This window comes from Motacilla alba, chromosome 5 (genome assembly GCF_015832195.1).
Source record: "Motacilla alba alba isolate MOTALB_02 chromosome 5, Motacilla_alba_V1.0_pri, whole genome shotgun sequence".
Taxonomy (NCBI): domain Eukaryota; kingdom Metazoa; phylum Chordata; class Aves; order Passeriformes; family Motacillidae; genus Motacilla; species Motacilla alba.
Window position 1 is genome coordinate 61,248,690 of NC_052020.1, and position 21,065 is coordinate 61,269,754.

The 21,065-nt window shown below is 48.3% G+C and overlaps 2 protein-coding genes across 3 annotated transcripts in view; one reads left to right on the top strand and one right to left on the bottom strand.

The window, feature by feature from the left end:
- MDGA2 (MAM domain containing glycosylphosphatidylinositol anchor 2) overlaps positions 1-2,916 on the top strand; it is a 207,456-nt gene extending 204,540 nt beyond the window's left edge. For both annotated transcript variants that reach the window (XR_005257063.1, XM_038137890.1), the window contains 2 exons: positions 220-325; positions 808-2,916. Coding sequence is in view for 1 of the 2 variants with exons in the window: in XM_038137890.1 (XP_037993818.1) it covers positions 220-325; positions 808-896 (195 nt within the window). In the remaining variant the exon portion in view is untranslated. The remainder of the gene's footprint in view (positions 1-219; positions 326-807) is intronic.
- A 170-nt stretch (positions 2,917-3,086) lies between these two features.
- LOC119701334 lies at positions 3,087-8,012 on the bottom strand. Its single transcript, XM_038137891.1, has 2 exons — positions 3,360-8,012; positions 3,087-3,316 (listed from the first exon to the last, which is right to left on the bottom strand). The coding sequence occupies exons 1-2, from the start codon at positions 4,139-4,141 to the stop codon at positions 3,115-3,117; spliced, it is 984 nt and encodes a 327-aa protein (XP_037993819.1). The 5' UTR covers positions 4,142-8,012; the 3' UTR covers positions 3,087-3,114.
- Between the last annotated feature and the right edge of the window lie 13,053 nt (positions 8,013-21,065).

Consider the following 21,065-nt stretch of genomic DNA (forward strand, 5'->3'; position numbering starts at 1 on the left):
AAACCTGATGAGGACACACACGTTGGGAAAAACAGATCCTAGCATGGAATTTACTTCTGCAATCTGAAATTAGATACTTGCATGTCTTAATTTTAAAAAGCTCCATTCTTTCCGCGCTGGTTTCGATTTTAAGATCTGACCTTCTGGACATTTTTATTTATCCCCCTCTGCTCCGCTGGATGTTTTTTATTTACCACCCTCTGATCTTCTTTATCCCAGCTCATCTTTGAAGGGATCCGTGGCCCTGGAATCGAAGGGGACATTGCTATTGACGATGTGTCCATTGTGGAAGGAGAGTGTATGAAATCAGACCAACCGGCCAACAGTAAGTTGGCCAGAATTCCTTCCTGTCTTTCTCCTTCCCAAATGGGTCTTTTCCAGCAGAACAATCCCTGCTTTGGTTCAGTTGGAAGGTTGAAAGCGGGATGTTGTCCTAGGGAGTGCTTTGCTCAGATGCTGGGTGGGTGTGAGGCAGAGGTGAGAGTGGTGGATGACGTTGGGCTGGATTTGAGACACTCAAGCAGATAAAACAACATCAAAGCAATGCTCAGGGGGCCCAAAAAAAGTGGAATCCATGGAAATCTCTGCTGTGATTCCCTGAGGGCTCTGCCTCACCCCTCCACCCTGTGTGTGCGTTAAAACAGAGGTAACTACACAGCCAGGTGGATTCTCATCCCAGTTCCTGCTCTGTCCCTTTGGTGAGGGTTGTCCTTGTCCCCTCGTGGTGGGAGGTGGCTTTGGAACACTGCAGCAATGCTGAGGGGGTCTGGGCACCTCTTTAATCCTATTTTTCTCCCCTTTTTGTAGATCTACGATCAGGGGCTGTTGGGCCATTAGCACATATACGACTTCTCCCACTCCTCATCCTCATGTCTGTCTTAAGTCATCAGAGGTGACCTTACCCTGGCAGAGGCTACAAAAGATTCACCAGGCACTGGCATGAAGAAAGAGTCTTTGTAAAATGGACATTTCCAAACAAACTACCAAAGATTCCTCCACTGACTGACTCGAAAGTTAAATAAATACGTAAATAAATAATTTAAAAATTAAAAAAAAAAAAAAAGCGGATTAAGAAAGCACTGGGGACTTGAAAAGGCATCACGGGAGTGGAACTCACTAAGAACCAAGCTTGAGACCGAGATCTGGCCTAAGTAAGGAAGAGACCTTCAGGTGCTTTTGTGGTCACTGATGAATTCAGCATCATCTGGTTGAACTCTCGGCAAAGAGCTCTAGAAACCCTTGTCAAAGCACAAAGTCATGGCTGGTTTTGTTTCAAATGAATCGTTTGCTTGTTACCATGGAAACCGAATGGCCTGCCAAAAAAAAAAAAAAAAAGAGGAAGGAGAGAGAGAGAGAGAGAGAGGAAATACAAACACACAGAGAGAGAGAAACACCTCACTGTAAACAGGGTACGTGAAGAGCTGGCGTTCATTTTCCCTTCCCGAAGGTTTTTAGCGTAGAGTTAAACAAATGTCGGCCCTTTCTACTTCGGCTGTCACCTCCCCTCGAGGATAACCCGGAATCGGAGCTGTTTGCAGACGTTCCCGTTTCATTCCTCACGGCTCTGCTTGGTGACTGTGTGCTGTCTCCTTTTGCATGCATTCCCACCCAGGATGTGCCACCTGGGCTTACATTTGTCACAGGCTTCACTGGGAGTTTGCTCGCGGCCGCTGGAAGATCCCTCTCCCCTCCCCACCGGAGTCATCAGCTCTACGGAAGTGAAGAAACCAAACCACCGTCTTTTATAAATTGCCATGGAAACCAAGTGCCTTCAATGAAACAAGCCTGATTTCAGAAAAAAATAAAACAAAAACAAAAAAACGAACAAAATATATATATATATATATATATATAAATATATATATATAAAAATAAAATTAAAAAATTATAATAAATGTAATAACGATGATTTCAACGCGGAAGCTTTGCACCGCTGAAAACGTGGGTTGTGCAAAGCCTTTTCTAAACGAACTCTGGAGCCTGGGTGTGCAGGCAAGGAGATGGAGCCGCTTCTGGAGAAGGATGGATGGACCCAAGCTGCTGTGGAAAGCCTTTGGGATGAGATCCGTGTCCAGACAGCCATGGCCTTTCAGCTTCTTATCCATTCGAAACAGCTCCCGCTGGTGCTGCCGATGGGAGCAGCACTTTTCGTTGTCGTTGTCGTCGTCGTTTCAGGTTCTCCAGTGGGTCAACCAGAGGAACAAAGGTGGTTCAGACACACACTTGGTGCAGAAGGTGGTGAAACACAGGATGATTTTCTTACTCTCCCCCTCCGTTGGGATGGCTCCCGACATCTGGAGCTCCGGACGCTCCGAGGGGGCTCTGCCTCTGCCCCGGAGCCAGACTCGGTGCAGAGGGCGAAAGATTATTTTGTTATTGTAGCGAAATTCAAAAAACAAACAAACAAAAAAGTTAAAAAAAATAAAAATAATCCACTTTTACAAGGAAAAAAAAAATAAAAGCTGTACAAAATGGGTTCGAGCTACCCGAACACGTGCCGGTTTTCCACTGCATTGTAAAGTTCCCTTCCAGTTGGTTATGAAATTTGAAGACCTTTTTCCTTAAATTAGCTCAGCTTTTAACTTCATTTAAAAAAAAAAAAAAAGGACTTTTGTCTAAAGAAGAGTATTATTATTATTATAATTATAATAATTATTATTATTATTCTGTGTTCTCTCGACACCCTAGGATTAAAAGCAAAACCTGATATGCAAACAATTGGAGTACAAACGTGAAAACAAACAAAAGATGAGTATAATAATTGCAAATATGAGTATAAAAAGCACAACGAGATGCAGTAAAACAATGACAAGGCTTGATTTTTTTTATTCTGTAGAGAAATGTTTGTGCAAATTCAGTAATTCCACTGAAGAGATAATTTTCCAGCTCTGTTCAATAAAGCCTCTTTCCAGGTAAGGCAGCCCCGTGGTGCGTGTGTTTGTTGGGACGCTGGCAGGGCTTCCCTTGGTCAGCTGGTGTCCGCTGGAGTTCCACTGGTCCATACTGGTGGCACTCGGGGGCTGGAGCGTTCCCAGGACGCTCGTGGCTCCCTGGTTTTTAGGCATTTTTGGTGTCTTTAAGTTCCTGTGCTTGGAAAATGGTGGGAGCTCCAAGTCAGGGCATTTTCAGAGAATCCCAGGATGGTTTGGGTTGGAAGGGACCCTCAAGCTCATCCCTGGAATCACGGAATATTCTGGGCTGGAAGGGAGCTGCAAGGATCATCAAGTCCAAATCTGAACTGAACGGTCCCTGTGGGGATCGAGCCCACAACCTTGGGGTTATCAGCACCTTGCTCTGTTTGGAAGAAAGCGGGAACCCCAAGTATGGATGGACCGTGGGGTTTGAAAGACGGTGGGAACCCCAAGTCTGGATGGACCGTGGGGTTTGGAAGACGGTGGGAACCCCAAGTCTGGATGGACCGTGGGGTTTGGAAGACGGTGGGAACCCCAACTCTGGATGGACCATGGGGTTCGGAGAACAATGGGAATTCTGAGTGTGGATGGACCATGGGGTTTGGGAAACAGTGGCTCTGAGTCTGACAGACCATGGGATTTGGAATATGGTGGAAACTCTGAGCCTGGTGGCCTGTTGGGTTTGGAAGACTGTGGAAGCTCCAAATTGGAATGGACTCTGTGGTTTGGAAGACAGTGGAAATTCTGAGTCTGATGAACTGGGGGATTTGGAAGAAAGTGGGAACTCTGAGTCTGATGGACTGGGGGATTTGGAAGAAAGTGGGATCTCCAAGTCTGGATGGTCTGTGGGGTTTGTAAGGAATTGGGAACTCCAAGCCTGGATGGTCTGTGAGGTTTAGACGACAATGGGAATGCAGAATCTGATGAACTGCAGGGTCTGGAAAGTGGTGGGAACTCTGAGTCTGGATGGACCACAGGGTTTGGAAGAAAGCGAAAGCTCCAAATCTGGATGGACCATGGGATTTGGGAGAAAGCGGGACCTCTGAGTCTGGATGAACTGTGGGGTTTGACACCCTTAAAAAATACAAATCACTGAATTTCCCACTGGGAGCTCTGGGTTTCAGTTGTGGATGGATGGGGGAGCAGGTCAAGCATGGTGAGACCCCGAGGCAGATTTTTTTTGGAGGTTGGCATGTCTTGGAACTCAGGATCCAAACCTTGCCGTGCATCTTGCCGTGGATGTCTCCTGAGGGGTGATCCAAGAGGCTTCTCCATGGGTGATTTTGGCAGGACTCTCTTTGGAAGGGCTGGATCTGCTGGGAGCCAGAGTGACTGTCAGTCGTTTCCACAGAATCCCAGAAGGTTTTGGTTGGAAGTGACCTTAAATCTCATCCCACTCCAATCCGTCGGGCAGGAACACCTTCCACAGAGCAGGAGGGAAAGGAAAACAGGAAGCATTCTGTTGCCTTTAAAATGCTTCCCTGCTTTTCCCTCGAATTTCCCTCAAAAATCCAAACTGAACCTTAGATGCCCGTTGGAGATGAACTTCCTGGGCAGAGCTCTGGCTGCTGGGCTGGTGGTGGTGGCATGATGGGAACTCTGTGGGAAGTTAGGATTTGGGAAGTGCCCTGTGATTCCTCTTTGATAAAGGAGTTGGGTGATAAGGAACAGGAGATCCTGCTCCGTTGTTTAGATCCCAAACAAAAACTGCAGGCTGAAGTCCATCTTTCCCCTTTCCATTTGGATTCCCCTTTTCCTTGCTCCCATGGAATCTTAGATAAAGAATTTCGATTGACAAAGACCACAGATGCCCTTTTTTCAGGGCAGAATAATCTGCGTGTCCTGAAAATCCCAGGTTTTTGTGGGAAAGGAAATGTATTCCCATGCCTGTTCCTGTTTTACTGCGTGGCGCAGGAGGTGCTAAGAAAAGCAGGATTTCTATTCCAAATGTTGATTGTAGGAGTAGTTCTATCTTCTTTTCCATTCCCAAAATAAAGCACTGAAAAGGAAATGGGATTTTACTCCAGGCCATGAATAAGAAGAACAAATTGAGATGTGAATTTCCTACTCTTGGTTTTGTATTTTATGTTATATTTTGGACTGAAAATGGATGTGAAAACGATGGATCAGCCATCAAAGGCAGTTGGAACTGGCAGTTCCCTGGAATTGGAAACCCCTCTGATTTAGTTCTGGGGTATCCAGCCTTGAAATTCCTGGATGGATTTTTAAACTGGACGTCAAATATTGAATTGTGCAGCAACGGAAGTCCTGGGATGCTGGGAGAAGTGGCTGGGCTTGGTGGGATGGCTGCAGGAGTTATCTGGCTGTTCCCAAAGCAGAGGAGGGTGGAGCACAGGACAAGTTTTCCAGGTTTTTTCACTTCTTTCTCAGGCTGATCTGGGAGCATAAGGATGGCACTGGAGAACTTCCCTTTTTCTTTCACAAAGCACACTGAATGTGAAACCATGGAATCGTGGAATGTTTGGGTGAAAGGGACCTTAAATCGCCCCCAGTGCCACCCCTGGATGGGCAGGGACACCTCCCACTGTCCCAGGCTGCTCCAAGCCCCAGTGTCCAGCCTGGCCTTGGAAACTTCCAGGGATCCAGGGGCAGCTTCTCTGGACACCCTGAATCCCATGTAAAATCATGAAACACTCGGATCTCACTGTGCTACCAACCCACCCCTTCTCCAGCCTGGCCTGTACCCTGGATGGGACACAAGGAGGGATAAAAACATGGATTAGGAGAGAGTAAACCCATTCCAATGACACCATGGATGCACAATCGGGATTTGAAGGCCAGAAATGCCTGGGAAAGTGAAATTTCCTTTTAATTTGGGACAGGAACTGCTGGTTCCTCCTGAAGTGATGGAGCTGCATCTTCCAGCCTCTGCAAGCCCCAGCCTCCACCGACCCTAGAGCTTTCCTTGACATCCAGCACTGGGATTCCTGCTGCATCCACCATGGAGATGGAATAGTCAGTTTTGGGGCAATTGGGATCCCTAAATTTTAAAACAAAATCAATCTTCAGCTTCTTGTTAATTTTCTCTTTTCCTGCCTAGACAGGGCACTGAATTCCCTTTGTAGGGAGCAGTTCAGGCAGAAGGATCTGATTTTTTATCTATGCTGAGTGGAAGAGGCTTTCCTGGTTTTATTTTGGGAGAGTTTACCTGCTGGGAATGTTTATTTCATATATTGAAGGGTAATTGAAACTCTCTTCTTCCCCCAGAGTATGTGATCTGTCAGGAAAATGGCTCTTTGGAGCATTTCCATAAAAAAAAAAAAAGGCTCCAGTTTGGAGTCACAAGCACTCCCTGCCTCTCCCATGCTAATAAAGAGATTGGGAGCCATCTGGAATAATTCTTGGGTTTTACCATAAAACTATCAAAAGCTATAAAAAAAGGTTATTTTTACATTTCAAATTATTTTTTTACATTTTTATGGAAATTAGGCCGCACTGCAGGAATGTTCTCCCCTTTTTACCTGCTGCACCACAATTCCAGTGTCAGTCAGCACAGAGGGAATGAAACCGTTGGATTATCCCTTGTGCAAAGGAATTTAGGGACCTGCAGCTCCTGCAATCCCACATTCTTGGGATTTACGTTGTGTGCAGAAGTTTTCTGCCATCTTTTCCTAAACCCGACTCTGTCACCTGCAGATCCCATGGGAATGTTGGTGTAGGCAGGGAACTGTGCTCTGGATGATAAAAGATAGGAATGATCATTAACCCAAGCACGGGGAAATTGGGATTGTACATCCTGCTCTTCCCTGTTAAAATATTTCATTTTCCTTTGGATCTGTCAGATTGGGGAGCTTGTATTCAACACATCCCAGAATCCCACGATGGTTTGGGTTGGAAGGGACCTTAAATCCCATCCAGTCCCACCCTTCCATGGGCAGGGACCTTTCCATTATTCCGGTTTCTCCAAGCCCGTCCAGCCCAGCCTTGGATATTTTGTGTGTCATTAAAACTCAAGTGAGAACAGACTGAGGGAGTCACCAGAGAGCTCGATGAACTCCGTAGGTGTGAGGAGAAATTCCCTCTTCCCTGAGCACCCCTCCTCAAATTCCCCAAGACATCCCAGTTCAGCCATGATCCAGAAGTCATTTCCCACTGGGAGCCCCATAATGGAATCATGGAATCATTTAGGTTGGGAATTAGCTCCAAGAACATCGAGTCCAACCATGCCCCAGCACAGCCAAGGCCACCACTGATCCATGTCCCCAAGTGTCACATCCGCAGGGCTCTGAAATCCCTCCAGGAACGGGAATTCCCTGCTGCCCTGAGCAACACCTGACAATGATAAAATCCATCTCAGATTCCTGATAAGAAACTGACACCGGAATAGGACCATTTGTGCTCCCTCTGGATGGGTCTGGATGGATGGGATGGATGGATCTGTGCCTCTCCTGCCTGGTTCCTCTGTGACACGTTCCGGTTGGATGTCACCTTAGGGGACCTGTGATTTACAACTGATTTCCTTCCTTTTCCAGTCTCTGTAAGATGTTTTTTCCCCATTGAGAAGGAGACTGGAATGCTGAGTGCTTGGATGAGTGAATCTTGAGCTTTGCTCACCGCCAAGGTCACGGCTAGAACTGGAGAAACATTCCCGCCGATCCCTCGGGATCCAGGATTTGTGCAGGCAACTTTCACCTCCCACAGATGGGAGGGAAAAACCGGGATCACTGCAACAACCACGCCTGAGGAATTTTTGGATGGATACGACCACAGAAGGGATTGGAGAAACACAAATTCTTGAGAGTAAGGACGAAGAGCCTCAGCACCTTCTCAGGAACGCTCGGACCTGCTGCACACTCCAGCCGCAAAGGGGACAAACGTGGTATTTGTGTGTGTAAATACCCTATAAATACCTGTAATTGGATGTATTTAATGTAAATAGATAACGAGGACGTTTTAACGATCTCCGCTGTTGTACAGAACCCAAACTTGCTCTCTTATTTTCCTACGCCCCCGCTGTAGATTGATTTTGGGTCACTGTTTGGTCTGTATCTGGTTGAGTTCCAAACTGCTCTCACTTTTACCTCAAGGGTTCCATGTTCTTTGTGTACATTTTATAAAGAAAAAAGAAACCACTCTGAGTTTTTGGGTACCTTTTCCATTGCCAGCAGTATTTTCTGTCTCTTCCAGTTTTTTCTGCTCCCGGATCCACCGGGATGAAGGGGAGGGATGGGGTTTGGTGGGGGATATTCCTCGTTCCATGTGTCCCTGCCTTGCTGGGAGGTGTGAAAATGTGGGAATGTGCTTCCCTATCCCTCCACTTCTTGTTAAGTACGGACAGGTCTTCACTGGAGCAGGAAGAGGCTGGGCCACCCTCTTCCCTGTTGGGGACAGTCCTTCCCTTGACTGCTCCCAGCAGAGTTTTTCCAGCTTCATGGACAGTTGAGGGTCGAAATCCATTTCTTTGGCTTTCCATAATTCCCATTTAATCCCTGGGAAGTGACCAAAAATGAAGATGTGTGTGCCCTGCCAGAGCAGGATGATCCCCAGAATTCCTGCTGTGCCATGTGGGAATGGAGGGATGGGCACACGGAGCTCTCACAGCACCCCCAGGTCCAACCTGGATCACAGCATGATGATCCCAAGTTTCTCCTGGCGGTTGGATATGTGCTCCTGGATGGAGGGTGCCCGTCAGGACTTTTAGGGTTGACATCCATTCTCTGCTGCAGGAGTGGCCTGGATATTCCTGGTCTTGTCCACCTCTTCTACTGGGACTAAACCCTCGAATCATGGAATTGTTTATGTTGGAAAAGCCCTCTGGATCATCAAATCCAACCATTCCCCGGCGCTGCCAAGGCCACCCCTGCCCCATGTCCCCAAGCGCCACATCCACATGGCTTTAAATCCCTCCAGGGATGGGGACTCCACCCCTGCCCTGGGGTTCCACTGCCTGTCCATGAGGAAATTTTCCATAACAGCCAAATTAAACTTCCCTGGCCCAGCCTGGGGCCGTTCCCTCTGCTCATGTCCCTGTTCCCTGGAGCAGAGCCCGACCCCCCCGGCTGTCCCCTCCTGGCAGGAGCTGTGCAGAGCCACAAGGGCCCCCCTGAGCCTCCTTTGCTCCAGGCTGAGCCCCGTCCCAGCTCCCTCAGGAATTCTCCAGCCCCTCCCCAGCTCCCTCAGGAATTCTCCAACCCCTTCCCAGCTCCCTCAGGAACTCTCCAGCCCCTTCCCAGCTCCCTCAGGAATTCTCCAGCCCCTCCCCAGCTCCCTCAGGAATTCTCCAGCCCCTTCCCAGCTCCCTCAGCCTCTCCTGGGGCTCCAGCCCCTTCCCAGCTCCTTAGACATGCTCCAGCCCCTCTGTGTCCTGTACCTGGGGATCCCAAATCTGCCCCCAGCACGGGAGGTGCCCCAGCAGTGCCACCTCAGGGGACAATCACCAGCCCTGCTGCCACCCCAGTGCTGGCACAGCCCAGATGCCGCTGTCCCTGTTGGTCTGTGTGGGGACAAACCCTCCCAGAACCCTTCAGGACTTTTCCTGTGGGTGAAATGAGACCATGGAAAGGAAAACACACTTTGTTCCTTGTGCTGTTTTCCTGTGTTCCCTTGTTTCCTGTTTTCCCTGCCCTTTTCCACCACGGAAACGGCCTCCATGATTTCCCACCATGGAAAATGCCCCCATTATTTTGCTGATTGGATTGGTGGTATCCTGTGGAAAATCATGGAGGCCTTTTCTGTGATGAAAAAAGGCAGGGAAAACTGGAAACAAGGAAAGATGGGAAAGCACCTGTCAGTGTGACCACATATCCAAATGGATTCCTGAGGGAAAACTCAGAGTTCCCAGATGAGTCTTGCTCTCCACAGCTGGAATTTACACCTTAAAAAAGAGGAATTTTTCCATCTCCTGTTTTTCAGCCTGAAATATCCCATTGTCCCATTGGATCTCACAGCCTGAAGTCATTCCACAGGCCATTATCCCATCATCCCTGGGATATTCAGGGGTGGAGAACTTTCCTCATCCCATTGATCTGCTCCTCCTTCCCTCATGGAAATTGGGTTTTGGCTCCACACTGGACCTGGAAGAGACCCCCCGGGCACGTCCCATGGATATGAGCACAGCCTGTGTTATCCACATTTCTGCTGGAATCACAGAATCCCTGAGGGTTTGGGTTGGAAAAGACCTTAAAGCTCAGTTTGGGGGACGCCTTCCACTGTCCCAGGTTGCTCCAAGCCCCGTCCAATTATAACAAATAATTTTTTTCCCATCCCTTGGAATTATAACAAATAAATTGGATTTACACCCCAGGACTTGAACCTCTCTGTTCCCACCCCACCCAGTTCCATAAAGATTTGTGGAAGTTGGGTCACACAAACATCTCAGAAAAAAACATTTTATTTTGGCCTTGCTTTCCTAAAAAAATTCCAAGCCAAACTAGAATTATCCAATCTGTCTTTGGGATAGATTTTAACAGATCTTTGGAAACTTTATGCGCAGAACCAGGACCAATTTGGGATAAAATGAGCTGGGATCGAGCCTGGCCTGAAAAACGCATGGATGAATCAATTCCTGCTCCTAATCCATTGGTTATTTTTGTGGAGTTAAAATACTCCTGCTCTCTGGGTGCTGCACTGCCAGGACTGTCAGATTTGTCTCCTTAGGGAATGTTTTTTATTCCTGTTGGAGGTTTTCTTGGCACATTGCTTAATTTATTTTTTTTATTTTTATTTTTTTTTGCTGCCAGGAGGCCAGGGGTGTATTTGCAAGGATTAAAGTATTACTGGAGTGGCTCCAGGCCTTTCCTAATCCCCATTATTCCCTCTAATCCCACCACAACACAATGCTTCTCTCTCATTGCTTAATTATGCGGTGAAAATTAATAAAAAATAGCTGTAAAATGACATTTGGAGGAGGGATCTAAATCCCAGTTTCTTCGGGATGCAGCAAAAATTTGTACTTTCGCTGTGTTCAGTAATCCTTGACATTTCCAGCCTAATTCCTCAGGGAACGAGGATTACAGAAGCTCCTGGGAATCGATTTTTGCAGGATCTCAGGCCTTTCATTTCAACAAATCTTGGCATGCGTGTCCCATTTCCAAGGGGCTTGAAGGGCAGTTGGGATCACAAGAACAATTTGGAGGCGGGGTGGTTTTTTTTGGGAATGAGGCACTGGATAAGGGATTTTTTTTTTCCTGCTTCCTAGGGAATGTGAGTTTGTAGGGAATATTTCCTGAGTGGGGAGGATTTTTAGTGGTCGCCAAAAATCCAGCCAGGAAAAAATGCTTGGAGAGGGGCTTCATGGCTTAGGATTTGCCCCTGGATCTCTGGAAGTGTCCCAGGCCAGGCTGGACAGGGCTTGGGACAGTGGAAGGTGGGATTTCAGGGATGGGATGGGATGGGATGGGATGGGATGGGATGGGATGGGATGGGATGGGATGGGATTCAAGATCCTTTTGAACCCAAACCAGGCTGGAATTCTATGGAATGCCCTGAAAATGCCAAAAGCTCCAATCCTGCCATACCTGAATTGAGGGATATTAAGGAACAGCAGCCATGGAAAGGTGAGAATCCCTTGGAATTTTATTATCATTTTTTCCCCCTTTTTTTTTCTCTCCTGCAATCAGCGCCCGGCATCCATCGCGTGCTGAGGATCGGGCACTGCTAATTACACTGCTAATGAGGTGCTAATCAGGCACCCTAATGACTCCAGCACCGGCCCCATGCTCTGGAATCCTGTCTGGGCTCCTGCTCCAGGGATTTTCTGCCTTTGGCATCTGCACGGAGAGGGGGAAAGGGACGCGGGGGGGATTCAAAGAGATTTTGCAAAGTTAGGGCTGCAGAAGAGGAACTGAGAGGGGTCTGGGAAATCTGGGAGGGTCTGGAACAGGTGTGGCAATGATTGTCCATGTTTCCCAAATCCAGAAGGAATCCCTCAACTGTAGAATATCTTCTGTTCCCAAGTTTGCCTCAACGGACAGCACAAACCGTGGCCCTCTGCACGGCCTGGCTGCTTTTCCTGACTTATTTCCTAGAAAATCCCCTAGGCAGACAGCTTCTTGTATAAAATATGGAATGGACTGGAATAGGATAGAATTATGGAATTGTTTGTGCTGGAAGGACACTAAATCCCATCCAGCTCCATGGCAGGGACACCTCCCACTGTCCCAGGGTGTCCCAGTGTCCAGCCTGGCCCTGGGCACTGCCAGGGATCCAGGGGCAGCCCCAGCTGCTCTGGCAATCCCAGCCCAGCCAGGAATTCCCAATTCCCAATCTCCCACCCATCCCTGCCCTCTGGCACTGGGAGCCATTCCCTGGCTCCTGTCCCAAATCCCTCTGCAGCTCTCCCGGAGCCCCTCCAGGCCACACTGAGGTCACTCAAAGCTTCTCCTCTCCAGGCTGAACATTCCCAGCTCTTCCTGCTCTCCCACAGCAGAGCTGCTCCATCCCTCACATCATCCCAGTGCCTCTGCATTGGCTCCAGATGGGAATTTTAAGCTCTGGGATGCAGCCATGGCACCACTCAAACCCTTTCAAGGTTAACACCTGCAGGAACAAGAGCTCCTTGAGCATCCAAAGCCCTTTTTGCTGGGAATGCTGCTTCCACAAGCAGTCCCTGGCAGCTTTCCCACCTGGCTTTGGGACACCTGGAGTCCTGCAGCCCACAGGAACAACCCCACTTCGGAGGAGAAAGGTAAAAATCCCAGAATCCTCCCCTTTCCCTGTATTTTCTGGAAGATTTTGTCATCCAGAGTGGAAGATCCCGCTGGGAGCTGCTGCCTCCCCTCGGGCAGCCCTGTGTCCCACCGAGCTCTGCCGTGGTTCTCACAGCACTGTCGTTCCCAAATTTGCATCCTGAGCTCCTCTCAGGCAGCCTCATTATTCCCAGTATTGAGCAAACTCCCCAGGATCCCGGTCTCCCACACGCTGCTGTCCCAGATGTTCCCCAGACTGAATCCAATGGGAAATGCCAGCCCCGCTCTTTCCATCAGGTGTCCTGATAAATAAATCTTTTTAATTAAAGCCGCCCCTTGATTTCTTTTTCAATCAAATCAGAGACTTTCTTATCTCTCGAGTGGTCAATCCCGCAGCTTTAGCTCCATATCAGTATTCCTGTGTGTTCCAAGCCAGCAGGGAATGGGATCAGCGGGGAGAAAACCCTTGCTGGGTGAGCAGCAGGACCCATAATTCCAATTAGGAAGAGCTTTAGAGGCTGTTTAGGCCCCAGCTGGGCTCTCTCTGTGCCTGCAATCATCACCCATTAGCAAGGAGGATGATTTAGGAGCAAGTTTTGGAATATTTTCTCCATTGTAGCGAAAAAAAAAAAAGTATTTGGGTTTGTCTCGTTCTCCATTTTCTGTGAGGAGAAAGAAGGCTCAGGGCATTATTGTCCCCTTGGAAAGGACATTATTGACCCCTGGAGGGGACATTTTTACCCTCTCAGAGGGGACATTATTGACCCCTGGAGGGGACATTTTTACCCTCTCAGAGGGGACATTATTGACCCCTGGAAGGGACATTTTTACCCTCTCAGAGGGGACATTATTGACCCTTGGAGGGGACATTTTTAACCCCTGGAAAGGATGTTAGGAACCCCTTGGAAGGGACATTTTTAACCCATTGAAAGAGACATTTTTAACCCCTTGGAAAGGACATTGACCCTCGGAAGGGACATTTTTAACCCTTGGAGGTGACATTATTAACCCTTGGAAGGGACATTTTTAACCCTTGGAGGTGACATTATTAACCCTCGGAAGGGACATTTTAAAACCTGGAAAGGGACATTCTCAGTCCTTGGAAAGGACACTATCAGCCCCTTGGAAGGGTCTGTCCAAGGCTGACAAAATGAGGGGAAGGTGCAGAGGACCATCAGTGACAATTCCCAAGGGAATGGGAAGACCAGCCTGGAAGGAATGTTGACAGTATCCAGAGGAACAGGGACATGCAGGGTACAACCCCCGCTGCCACCAGAAGTGACAGCCTGAGGGGGCTCTTGAGAGTGAATGTCCCAGTCCATGTCCTGGTGTGGAACCTGGGACAGCTCCTGGGATCAACCCAGGCTGGGATGAGTGGCTGGAGCAGCCCTGGGAAAGGATTTGGGGGTGCTGGGGGAGAGCTGGGGCTGCCCCAGCCCAGAGCCCCCGAGCCTGGGCTGAGCCCAGCGTGGGCAGCAGGGAGGGATTGGGATTCTGCTCCTCTGCCCCCTCAGGTGAGATCCCACCTGGAATCCTGGCTCCAGCACAGGGAGCACCTGGAGCTGCTGGGGAGAGCCCAGAGGAGGCTCCAGGATGAGCAGAGGGATGGAGCAGCTCTGCTGGGAGAGCTGGGAATGTTCCCCTGGAGAGGAGAAGCTTTGGGGTCACCCAGGTGTGGCCTTGCAGGGCCTGAAGGAGCTGCAGGAAAGAGGCAGAGAGGATTTCCAAGGGATGGAGGGACAGAGCACAGGGAATGTGTGGGGGCAGGGATGGATGGGACATTGAGAATTCCTACTGGGAGGTTGAGCAGGCCCTGGCACAGGTGCCCAGAGCAGCTGTGGCTGCCCCTGGATCCCTGGCAGTGCCCAAGGCCAGGCTGGATGGGGCTGGAGCAGCCTGGGACAGTGGGAGGTGTCCCTGCTCATCCAGGGGATGGAACTTTAGGGTCCCTTCCATCGAAAACATTCCATGGCCCTATGATGTTTAAGGTTCCTGGTGTAGCTGTCGCATCCCAAATCCAACCCAAATCCTGCTGTGATTCTGCTGAAATCCATGCCACTCCATGATCCTCCTACCCTTGGGATTTGTCCTCTGCATGACCTCCCTTCCTGGACAGGACAGGAGACCACAGCCTTCCTTTCCCTAAACATCTCTGAACACGTGGAATCTGTGATTAGAACCCAATCTCCTGGCTCCAGGGAATTGCTTGCAGGTGCCAGGAAGGAATTCCCCTCCAGACACAGCTGCCTCAACCCCTCCTGCCTGGATTTGCCTGGGAATAGCTGAAGCAGCAGGAATTTCCCTCCGGATGGGGCGGCTGTGCGGGCTGTCCTTGCTGCTGCTCCTCTGGGATCCCTGCCAGGTTCTCTTGTTCCCATTTTCCGGGTGCTTTGGCGGATTTGCAGGTCAGGCAGGAATTTCTTGCCAGGTGGAACTAATCGGGATTGTCGGGGCCGGGCTGGCACGGGGCAGCTCCTCAATCCTGCCCAGGCAGCCACGGCCTCTTGGTGTCCCGTGGCACGGAACAGCTCCTCCTCCAGCAAAGAATGAAAGATTTCCGTGTCCTTCCAGCCGGGAGATTGGGATTTCCAACGGGGTTTAATGGGCTGTGGCATTCCCGTTCTGATCCAGGTGGTGGGAGAGTTTAATCTGCACTCCAAAGTGGGAATTTCTCCTCGGAGCAGTCGCCCTCCAGCAGAAGTTTATTTTTCACGTGAGTAACCAGGCAGGGATTTTTATTTGTGGTGGGTAAAGGCAGGGATGTTGTCAGGGAACGTGGGATGCATTCCCAATGGGAATCTGGCTTTTATAAACCTCTGACACGAGGCCCTGCCCAGGGAGGACTTTTCTGGGTGGATGTTTTAGACAGGAAAAGAGGGAATGGCCTCAATCTGTGCCAGGGGAGCTCCAGGTTGGACACCAGGAGGAATTTCTTCATGGGGAGGTCATTAAACATTGGAATAGGCTTTTTTCCTGACCTGATTTTTCCCCATGGATTAGATTTTTCCCCATGGACAGGATTCTCCTCCATGGATGGTATTATTCCCCATGGATAGAATTTTTTCCCATGGATAGGATTTTTCCTCACGGATGGGATTTTCCTCCACAGATGGGATTTTTCCTCATGGATTGGATTTTCCCCCATGGATGGGATTTTTCCCCACAGATGGGATTTTCCCCCATGGATGGGATTTTCCCCCACAGATGGGATTTTCCCCCACAGATGGGATTTTCCCCCACGGATGGGATTTTCCCCCACGGATGGGATTTTTCCCCACAGATGGGATTTTCCCACACGGATGGGATTTTCCCGCACGGATGGGATTTTTCCCCACAGATGGGATTTTTCCCCATGGATGGCCCAGACTTGGGGACCAGTGGGGTCACCCTGTGCCCAGAGAGTTCCATGAAGGAGCTCTCCAGCTCATGTCTGTGTGTGTAGCTCTGCCTCCATCATTCCATGCCTGAGTTTCCTGGGAAATCTGTCTGTCGGCAGCTTCATCCAGGTTTTCCTCACCCCTTCTGAACAGATTGAGAAGGATAAGGTGGAAAACCTCATTCCCAACCTGCTCTTGTGGGTGAGATGGATCTTCCTGGGAGAAGAGGTGAAGTGAGGGATCCTGGTGGCAGGAGGTGGAATCATGGCAGGAGAATTCATGGAATGGCTGGGTTTGGGAGGGATCCCAGTGGATGATCCGGTCCCAGCCCCCTGCTCCAGCAGGGCCATCCCAGAGCACACAGCACAGGCCATTCCCTGCATTTTTCCGACGTGTCTTTTCCAATGATGCCTTGGGATGACTCTGGATTGTGATGGAAAATATTTTCTTTTCAGGCCAAGTTATTTTCAGGCTATTCCAGCACAGGAAGGACCTGGAGCTGTTGGAGAGTGTCCAGAGGAGGCACCAGGATGATTCAAGGGATGGAGCAGCTCTGCTGCGAGGAAAGGCTGGAAAAGCTGGGAATGCTCCCCTGGAGAGGAGAAGGCTCCAGGCAGAGCTCAGAGCCCCTGGCAGGGCCTGAAGGGGCTCCAGGAGAGCTGCAGAGGGACTGGGGACAAGGCCTGCAGGGACAGGACACAGGGAATGGCTCCCAGTGACAGAGGGCAGGGATGGGTGGGAGATTGGGAATTGGGAATTCCTGGCTGGGCTGGAATTGCCAGAGCAGCTGGGGCTGCCCCTGGATCCCTGGCAGTGCCCAAGGCCAGGCTGGACACTGGGACACCCTGGGACAGTGGGAGGTGTCCCTGCCTGGTCTTTTCCAGCTTTAATGATTCCATGATTTTAAAACAGAATTATTCCATTGGAAAGGGGTATGGAAAAGGTGTATTGGGAAGAGCTTGCACAGGTCAGTTATTAGAATTATTAGAATTCTACATCTACTTACTATAATATTATTTTAACTATTACAATACTATTCTATTACTTTAGTTATTAGAGTTCTTTACAATTATTAGCAACATTAATATTAGTGTTATTGATATTTATTAGATAAAATAATTCAATTTGCATTAATTATGATTAATTAAACCACATAATTATATGACTAAATATTTATTCTTAATTTGATTTTTATTATGAAATAATAAAAAGTATGACTAAAATAATAAATAAGAAAATATTTATAAATACATTAATATAAATAAATAATAGAAATAATAGAAATAATAGAAATAAATAGAAATAAATATAAATAAATTAAATAAATAAATTATAAATAATAAAATTAAAGATTTTATCATTAAATAATTAATAATTACTGAGATTAATTGCAATGACCCTGCAGTCTGGAAGAGGGACAATTTGTTGGCTCTAAGGGACGGTCACAGCTTAGGAATCTGAACTCCTTGAGAGCTCTCTGTGTATTCCCAGAAAAACCCAACTGAAAATCCTGGGAAATTTCCACCACAGCCCCACCCCAGGCAGTGATGCTGATCCAATGCCCCAGCCAGGGTTTGACATTCCAGGCTTTTCCTGGGGGGTTGGTGACAGATTCCTCGCTGTTCCTTGTTCCTTGCGTGCTTGTTCCTTCACAGATTCCTTGCACAGCTCTGAGGCGTTTCAGAGGATGGTGGCAGGCTGGAAAATTGGGAATTCTGTCATGGAATGCTGCTCCTGGGATGGTATCCATGAGTCCTGGATTTGGGAATATTCCCTGCTCAGTGCTCCCCACAAAGTTCTCTTCACTTAAAGGTGGGACTCCAAAGAGGGACGCCCCAAACTGCTCCAGTTTGGATCTTCCAGAGGGGAAGAGAGCCCAAGAATCCATGGGATTGCAGGAAGGCCATGAATCCTGGCTCCCGTTCCATCCGCTTGGGAACGGGCACATCTCCCAGAGCCCAGCAGAGCCAGAGAGGGAATTTTAGTGGATGGAAAGAGGAAATTCATCCCTCCCTCCTCCCAGAGCATCACGGGGAATGTCCAGAGCTTCCCATCCCTCACCCAGCGAATCCACGGAGCGACCGCCGGCACCTGGATCAGGCAGGGAAGGTTCACGTTCCAAAGGTTTTGTTGGATTGTGTGCTTGAGGCATTTCAGCACTTCCCTTGCCTGTGCTAATTCCCAAAGGAAAATCCCTGCCAGGGAAAGATTTTCCAGCCAACTTTCAGCGGGACTCAGCAAAACATTTTAATGACAGATTCCTGCTTTTATTTCTGCTGAGGAGGCTGGGGCTGGAGACAGGCCCATGGATCAGCAGGAATTGCAGGGCTCATCAATAAACCAGGACTGAATGGCATTTTTATTAAAAAATAGATTTTTCCCTCCTTTTTTTTACTTGCTGGAGATTTAATTTTTAAATCGAAAAGAAAGGGATAAAAGCATCCGTTAATTCAGCCCCGCGATGACTTCAGCAGAGGGAGTTAAAAGGAGAAACGGGAAGACAAAATGTGATTTTTCCTCCAAATATTTGTGAAATTCCTAGAGTTTTTTAGGATTCCTAAGGCCAGGATGGTGTGATCGGAATTCCTGGCTTTTCCTTATCACTCCAGATTAGACTTGGAACAAAATAATAGAAAATTATGGATAATTCCTGCTATTTCCTGGTGCTGCCTGGAGCAACACAAATTTCTCCACTCCACAGCATCCCATAAATTCCCATAAATAAAGGACCAAGTCTTCCCTCAGAATGCCACAATTCCCAATATTTCTGCCTTCCTGTGGAATTCAAATCCCCTCCTCAGCACAAAAACATCCAAGGGATGATTTTGTCACAGCCCAGGACAAGCTCTGAGTCTGAAGCTTCTCAGAAAAGGAAATTAAAGGATCAGAAGAAAAGAATTTAAGGGATAATTGGGAGGTTAAAGGCTGGTGCTTGTTCCTGGGAGAACAATTCCCACATGGATCCAACTTCCTGTCAGGAATTGCAGGGAGCAAGATTGAATTCCTTTCTCTGACAGTGCAAATGATGGGGAAGAGGAAAAATCATCTCAGATTTTGATTTTCCAAGGTTTTGGATCCTAAATTCCAAGATAATTGTGTAAGAAAATTGGAGGAATACATTCCGGGGAAAATATGGAAACAATATTGGCAAAATTTGGCTTCTCAGGGGTTCATTTCAAGCTGGGAAAAATGGTTTCTTGTGGGATTTTGCCCAGTGGCACAAAGAAAACAGAACCATGAAACAGCCAAGTCAATCCTAACAAAAATTCCTGGGAATGGCCCTTTCCAGGGCCCAGGACGTCAGGCCAGGTCTCCTACAGAATCCATCAGGGACTGTTTAATGTAAAATGAGATTATGACGTCACTGTGATGTCATCACTGCTCAAAATTGAGTCTCTGGAGGTTTAGTGAGGAAAAACAGATGGAAAAAAATCAGGAAGTGGAATTAAGATTAAAAATATCCTGGTGGATTCTGTTCTGGGAAAATCAGAGTGACTTCTGTCCTAAATTAGGGATAAAAAGGGGCGAGATTCCCAAAGTTCCAGTTTAATGTCAGGGCCCCAGGGGAGCTGGAGAGGGATTTGGGATAAGGGATGGAGGGACAGGACCCAGGGAATGGCTCCCACTGCCAGAGGGCAGGGATGGATGGGAGATTGGGAATTGGGAATTCTTGGACGGGAGGGTGGGGAGGAGCTTTCCAAGGGAGAAGTCTCAGCCAGCCATGAAATATTTGCCTTGAAACAGCAAATATAAAATAAATCCAGAATTTCCAGACAAGCACTGGCAGCAGGAATGTCATTCCCACTCTCCACGACGTCCCGATGCCTTCCAGGACCTCAAAATGAGCTGGAAGTCACTCCACTTTCCACAGGACAGAATCCACCAGGATATTTTAATCTTATTTCCACTTCCTGATTTTTTTTCCATTTTTTCCTTTTCTCTCCCACTGGTGGGAGTTTCTCCACAGCAGCGTTATCCAGCCTGGTTGCACAATTCCAGTTCTTTTCCGGGGTGGACGCTGCCTCGGAACACGGTGGGATTCATTGGGAGCAGTGTGAGGGAGCTGGGGAATGGGACGTGGGAATGAGGAGGCTGGAGCTGGGGGCATTTCAATGGAGGAATTAAAGAACTCCAGGGATTCTGGTGAGATCCCACCTGGAATTCTGCATCCAGCCCTGGGGCCCTATTGTAAATGGAGGCAACCCTAACGAGAGGAGAGATGATGAATGTGACTCCATCTTATCAGAGGGCTAATTTATTATTTTATGATCTATATTATATTAAAGAATGCTATACTAAACTGCACTAAAGAATACAGCAAGGACACAGACAGAAGGGTAAAAGATAATAATGAAACTCGTGACTCTCTCCAGAGCCTGACACAGCTTGGCCCTGACTGGCCAAAGAGTGAAAACAACTCCCAGAAACCAATGGAACAATCACCTGTGGGTGAACAATCCCCAAACACATTCCAGACCAGCAAAACACAGGAGAAGCAAATGAGACAAGAATTGTTTCCCTTTTCTCTGAGGCTTCTCAGCTTCCCAGGAGAAGAATCCTGGGCGAAGGGATTTTTTTCAGAGGATGTGAATGCCACAGGGCCCAGCACAGGGAGGACCTGGAGCTGCTGGGAAGAGTCCAGAGGAGGTTCCAGGATGATCCGAGGGATGGATCTCTCTGCTGGGAGAGCTGGGAATGTTCCCCTGGAGAGGAGAAGCTTTGGGGTGACAGTGCCTGAAGGATCCCACAGGAAAGATGCAGAGAGATATTTTCCAAGGGCAAGGAGCTAAAAACCAGGAACACTTAAGGATGTAAGAGGCTGGATGGATGCAGAATTCCAGGTGGGATGTCACCAGGATGATCAGAGGGATGGAGCAGCTCTGCTGGGAGGAAAGGCTGGGAGAGCTGGGAATGTTCCCCTGGAGAGGAGAAGCTTTGGGATGAACTCAGTGCAGGAGCTGAAGGATCCTGCAGGAAACATGGGAAAGGACAATTTCCAAGGGCAAGGCAGGTAAAACCAGGATGTAAAGACAAAATGGGATTTTTTTATAAAAAGATAAAGATAAAACGGGATGGAGGAGGGAAAGCCACAGTTGAGGAATCTGGGTGTCTCAACTCTGTGTAAACAT

What these genes read in the sequence shown, in the direction of transcription:
- LOC119701334 (XM_038137891.1), bottom strand. Translation starts at nt 4,141, where the DNA reads ATGCACGGCAAGGTTTGGATCCTGAGTTCCAAGACATGCCAACCTCCA. An exon ending in ACGGTCCATCCAGACTTGGG is followed by an intron (nt 3,317 to 3,359) that starts GTTCCCACCGTC and finishes TCCATACTTGGG; the next exon opens with GTTCCCGCTTTCTTCCAAAC.